This window comes from Schistocerca piceifrons, chromosome 3 (assembly GCF_021461385.2).
Source record: "Schistocerca piceifrons isolate TAMUIC-IGC-003096 chromosome 3, iqSchPice1.1, whole genome shotgun sequence".
Lineage (NCBI taxonomy): Eukaryota > Metazoa > Arthropoda > Insecta > Orthoptera > Acrididae > Schistocerca > Schistocerca piceifrons.
The window spans coordinates 494,708,475-494,714,474 of record NC_060140.1 but is presented as its reverse complement, the minus strand read 5'-3'; the positions used below and the strand labels follow the sequence as shown (position 1 = coordinate 494,714,474).

Sequence of the window (6,000 nt, the reverse complement as noted above, 5' to 3'; positions counted from 1 at the left end):
TAGCTCTTACCGCCACAGAAACAACAACTTTTTGCACCTCCAGAGAATGTATTTGCTTGGAATCTGAAAAATGTTATTTGATTAATAATAACATAAATTTGTCACATTAATTATTACTAATAGGTTTATTTATTTTTATTTATTAATTATTTTTTGTCCTATGGAGCAAATCAGTACAGTGTCTTTTACCCCTGATTTGGAATACGTCAGTACAAAAATACATATTGCATGGGATAAGACAATACAAAATGACATGTTGCAACATATACAACATAAATATCACACAGCATTTTTATAAAATTTTACACACATTTTCCAATGCCTATACCTGTATAGTACATGCTCTAATAGCTACAACTTCATGTATTTTATTATTTTATATTCTTATATGCTGCATGAATGTGCAAGATGCCATATACTGAAACAGTTACATTTTTTAATTCATTTACTTTCATTTCTACAGATAGCTTAAAATGTGCATGAAAATAGTTTAAGTGATGATTGTTTGAAATACTCTTGTTTATTAGAACAGCTCAGATTCAAAAAATTTCTGAATGGTGTAAAAGCAGTATTTTATTAAGAGAGATTTTACATTCATTTTAAATTTATTTACTTCCCAAATTTCTTTTATTGATGCTGGAAGGTGATTGTCTAACTTTATTCCTGTACATTTAACATCATTACTGTACAAGTTTCTTGAATGAGAACTTAGTCTTAAACAGGTTTTTGATCTTGTGTTATGATGGTGTCAGTCCACATTTCTGTCAAGTTTGTTAATGCTTTTCTTTGTGGAATGTAATATTTCTAGTACGTATTCATACAGAAGGGGCAATACATTCGGCTTCTTAAATAGAGGTTTACATGTTTCTCTTTTTGTTTGAATAAAATCGTTCTGACTACTTTCTATTGAAGTTTAAATAGTTGACCCCAAAAATAATTCTGTAACTAAGTACCAAATGTACAAGAGCATAACACACTGTTTGCCATTGTACTATTGGTTATTGTCTTCCTTATTCATCAGGTCATAAAACATACTTGACTGAATTTTGAGCTAGTTAAATCTATATGTTTTTTTCAAGTAAGGGCATCAGCTAAGGAACCCCCCAAGAATTTAGTTTCATTGCCAAATTCAATATTATTATTGTCCAGTGATATAGTTGATGCCAGTGAATTTCTATTTTGGCAGTCCAAATAGTTAATCTGACTGTCTTTTTTTGTACATTGAGAAGCAACCTGTTATCTTTAAGCCATGAATCTGACTGATCTGTGGTAATATCTACAGCAGACTGGAGAGTTTTATCTGTAGCAGATATGAGAACAGTGGTGTAATTAGCAAGCAGAAGGGTCTTGGTGTGTGACAGACTATGTGGAAGATCATTTATGTAAAGTAAAAACAATAAGGGACCTAAGACTGAGCCTTATGGAACGCCTTGCTTTATGGTTTTTCTCGAAGAATGTGCAGTGCTGTCTGTTCCCGAGGGCCCTATTTCATTTAGTTCATCATACTGGTGTCGATCTTTCAGAGCTTTTAAACCAGCCATGGGCGGTTCCTCTTATTCCATAGAAATACGTCTTTTGCAGCAGGATGCTGTGATCAGCCATGTATAAGGTCTTTGTCTAGTCTAGAAAATATCTATGGCTGGAATTTCTTTTTGTCAACAAGCTCCAAAGTAAGATCAAATACTTCATGTATTGCACCAGCAGTACATTTCTTTCCTTGGAAGCCAAACTGAGGAGGTGACAAGATTTTTGTTATGTTTAAAAATGATTAAGTCTATTGGATATTACATATTCAAGTACCTTTCTAAATATTAAGTGCACTGCAATAGGCCGTTTGTTGCTAGGATCTTCTTACTTCCTTTTCCATCCATGCAGTTTACTGTGTCTGCACATTCCTATGCGACTCTAATATTGTTTCTATACTAACAAATTAGTAAGATAAGTTACCTTACAGACACATCATGGTCTTTGGACATCTAGGAGATACAGACATTGTACCTCTTACAATGACTGAAGTCAAAACGATCAGAATTTGTATTTCCCTTAATACAGTACTGTGTCAGTAGTAGGCTTTCTTCACAGTGTTCCCACTTGTCTCTGTAGCTTTGAGATATGTTCCAATAATCTGATAAATCCTTATACCGTTCATACTTAATAGAAGTATAATGGATATTGGCAAGGGAATGTTCAGCTGGTTCAATTTTTATATAATTTCGTTCACTGTGGCAGGTATTTGGGACATACTAAAAGCAAGAAAAATGCGGTTTTGTTTACAAAACAAATATTTCTGTGCTTGCTGCAAATGAAAGCCACACAAAAAATTTGTTAAAATTTCATGATTTAAGGCAGTTCCTTCTTCGCTGTCTTGGCTGCATGGGGAATCAACAACGTTAATGTTATAAAGGTGATTTGGGAATTCTTATAATGGAGTTATGGCGCTGTTTTCTCATTCTGGCTCATTTAAAACAACAGACTTCTCGGCAGTTCGGAATGAATACGAGCATAGAATCTTCCTATGTTGTCGGTGATGGAGGCTAAAGAGTAAAAATTTTCTTAGGGTCAAATAAGAGCTAGCATAAAAAAATCCCGTTTCAAGGTAACAAGAAGGTAATATCATTTCTAATATCTGACCGGACGCTGCTCAGTCACAATTGTGACCATGGAAATCTTGACAAAAATATTGTATAACAAAATATTTAATTGGGTTTCTGCTAGAAAAGTGAAAAATATCGGAAAAAATGAATAGCTGTTACGGGAACAATAAGATTTCTGTCTGACACATTTCTTCTTCAAAAACGCATCTATTTATGCCTTGGTATTTAAACTTCCAGAATGAATGATTCGAAAGACAATAAATATCATAAAATTCTACGATCATATTCATAAGTTTTACTTATTTCTGTTTTTGTTACTATATTTATTGTGGTTCAGAAAGTCAAAGTTTATCTTTATTAGATCTTTACCGTAACAAGTCAGGTTGTCAGTACTGTGTTGCCTTATTGCATGTGATTTTTATTACGTTGTGTTGAAGGATACAGTATAATCGTAAATTTAGGACCAAATTAAATTGTTGGCAGTGAATTTCAGAGTATGACAAGTACTCTGAATATGATAGCAATAGTGTTTGATGAGTATCCTGTTGTCATTACGAAAAAACTTCAAAATAATGACACGAGTTCACTGTGACATATTAACTAAGGATATTATTAAACTCAAGGAAGACGACGGACACAATAGTTATGAACGTTGCACGGTGAAGACGGTATGATGTTACTTATTAATGTGATACACCGTAACTTCGTCGGATCAGTTTCAGTACCCCTGATATACATTTGTATTTATAGCGAGTAGGAATCTTGTTTTCCCCGTGATGAAGGTTAAGTGTTATATATTTGTTTATTACCTGATTTCACAGATTACACCCGCTTGAGAATTACGAAGTACAAAATGATGGAAGATTTACAAGGAGCTGACATATGCCGTGTCTGCCGATCGGAGGGTTCCCCAGAAAGGCCCTTGTTTCACCCGTGCATTTGTACTGGAAGCATAAAATGGATACACCAAGAGTGCCTAGTTCAGTGGATGCGTTATAGCCGAAAAGAATACTGTGAATTATGCGGTCATCGATTTTCATTCACACCTATTTATTCTCCCGACATGCCCAGGCGTTTACCTTTACGGGATGTAGCCGGCGGTTTGCTTACAAGCATAGCTACAGCTGTCAAATATTGGTTACATTATACGTTGGTAGCTGTTGCGTGGTTAGGTGTTGTGCCTCTTACAGCGTGCCGTATCTACAGATGTCTTTTCACCGGCTCTGTCGACTCGGTGAGTACAAATTTATTGTGAAAAACTAATTGTGTAAGAATGTACAATTGTGGAGTAAAGAAGTAGGTATTTTACTCCAGTAATATGACTTAATAGTTTGTCGACGAAATATTGCTTTGCTTAATTAAATTTATATCATGGTCAGTTGGTAAAGAGGACTTGTTTCATATTTGATGTGTGATAGATGCCCAGTATCGAGTCACTCAGCTTTTCAGCTGTTCTGTGCAGAAGTTACTATGGTTGGAATTACAGAAAGTTATTAACAATAATTTGATTTGAATGCTGCCTTTATTTGGTATTGTTTTCAAATATTTATTAAGTCCCACAGAGTTGTGTGTACATCTCACAGTAACAAATCTGTCAGTAAAATCTAGTTGTCTGTGACACTCATTACAGCACAGCATCCTTCTAGCAGCTGTATGCTGTTGGTCCTGTGTTCAGTGTTGTGTTCTGTAAACATATGTATGTAAATATATTTTGAACAAATTGTGGGACTAGTGAACATTGTAGAATTGTGCTGAGAGCCCCATGGGATACACAAAAATATCATAAAAATAAAATATGACAGGTGGGAATTATAGGGAAGCTGTTAATAAAACCAAGAATGTTCTTGTTATTAATGTCATGAAACATATTACAAACTTTAAAATAAGAGTGCAGTGGAAAAATAGCTGTTTTGATCAGGTACTATGAAATGTGGAATGTATAGAGACGACTGATTATGTTGTGTTATGTATTAGTTTGTGTGCCACCTCACAACTAGCTTGTCACCTTCCAACCTAACCTAGACCTCAAGCCACGCTCAAGTTCAGTGTGCCATCACAATCTTGTAAAAAGCTTATGTAAGTCTAGTGTACATCACAACCCAAAACATAGTGGATCATTATCTCCACTAGACCTACATAGGTCTAGTAAACAACACGATCTAAGCTACTACCCACAAGAACTAAATTAAATGTTATATTTAGTATGAAATAGCCAATAAGATAAACAAAAACATTATGAGTGGCATCAAGGCAAAATGTCAAGTGAGGTAACTTACCGGAAAAGAGAGAGGTACAAAGATTAAGAATTCACTAAGTAATTTAAAGTAGTGATACATTTTAGTGGGAGGAAGTATAAAGAACTACATTGTTTTGCCTACTAAAAACCTGTTTACATTCAGTTGAAAACTGAAATGTGTGATTTTACTTATGTAACATACATAGTCCTTCTTATAGGTATTTTTTTCAGATTTTCATTATCCTGTAATTGCAAATGTTTTGCATTGAAGTGATAATTATAGTGTTTGATAAGATCCAGATTAATAGATGAAAGCATTGACACTCAGTTAAAACATTGTATTGAAAGAGGTATTTCCTTTTTTTTTTTGCAGATCCTGACTTTACCCCTTGACATGCTCTCCACGGAAAATATTGCATCTGATGTTTTCCATGGTTGTTTTGTTGTGACCTGTACATTATTTGCATTCATTGGGCTTGTGTGGCTAAGAGAACAAATACTTCATGGTGGCGGCCCAGATTGGCTGGAGAGGGACAACCACCCTCAACCTTTGGCAGATGCACCAGCCCCACCAGCTAATCCTCCACACCATCCTGACAACAATAATGTTCTACATGGTGGTGGTCCAGATTGGCTGGAGAGAGACAACAATCCCCCAGCTGTGGCAGATGCAGCAGCTGCACCTGCTAATCCCCCACAGCCCCCTGACAACAATGATGTCCTTGAACAGGTAATGTGTGTTAAAAACACTGAATGTGATAAGAAGTGTTTTAATGCAGATGTTCGTAGACTACAGGGTGATAGAAACATTATTAATATTTGCTTGCCTAAACTGACAGGCAGGCTGTCCAAAGCATGTGGAAGGAGGAGGTTGTTTGGTGTGACATTCATGAATGAAAATTTAGACTCATTTCATATCATAGTGAGAGGTTTCAGTTGTGATGCATGGAAAGTGCAATAGCTAAACATAACATACAGATTATTAAGATTTGTTAAAATAATGACAATGTTATGAAAAGATTAGATTGCTACTCACCATATAATGGAGATTCTGAGGTGCTGAAAGGTACAATAAAAAGACTGCTAACAAGTTTAGTTTTTAGCCAAAAGGCCTTCTTCTGCATTAGACAAAAAACCGCGCGCGCCCACACACACACACACACACACACA

General features: G+C 35.4%; 1 protein-coding gene across 2 annotated transcripts in view; it reads left to right on the top strand.

Moving 5' to 3' along the window:
- Positions 1–2,982: 2,982 nt before the first annotated feature.
- Positions 2,983–6,000, top strand: part of LOC124787929 (E3 ubiquitin-protein ligase MARCHF6) — a 38,612-nt gene continuing 35,594 nt past the window's right edge. Inside the window, exons 1-3 of one of the 2 annotated variants that reach the window (XM_047254916.1) lie at positions 2,983–3,262; positions 3,416–3,828; positions 5,204–5,560. In XM_047254916.1, the coding sequence (XP_047110872.1) occupies positions 3,448–3,828; positions 5,204–5,560 (738 nt within the window). In that variant the 5' untranslated portion in view covers positions 2,983–3,262; positions 3,416–3,447. The remainder of the gene's footprint in view (positions 3,263–3,415; positions 3,829–5,203; positions 5,561–6,000) is intronic. The other variant, XM_047254917.1, reaches the window with a different exon arrangement.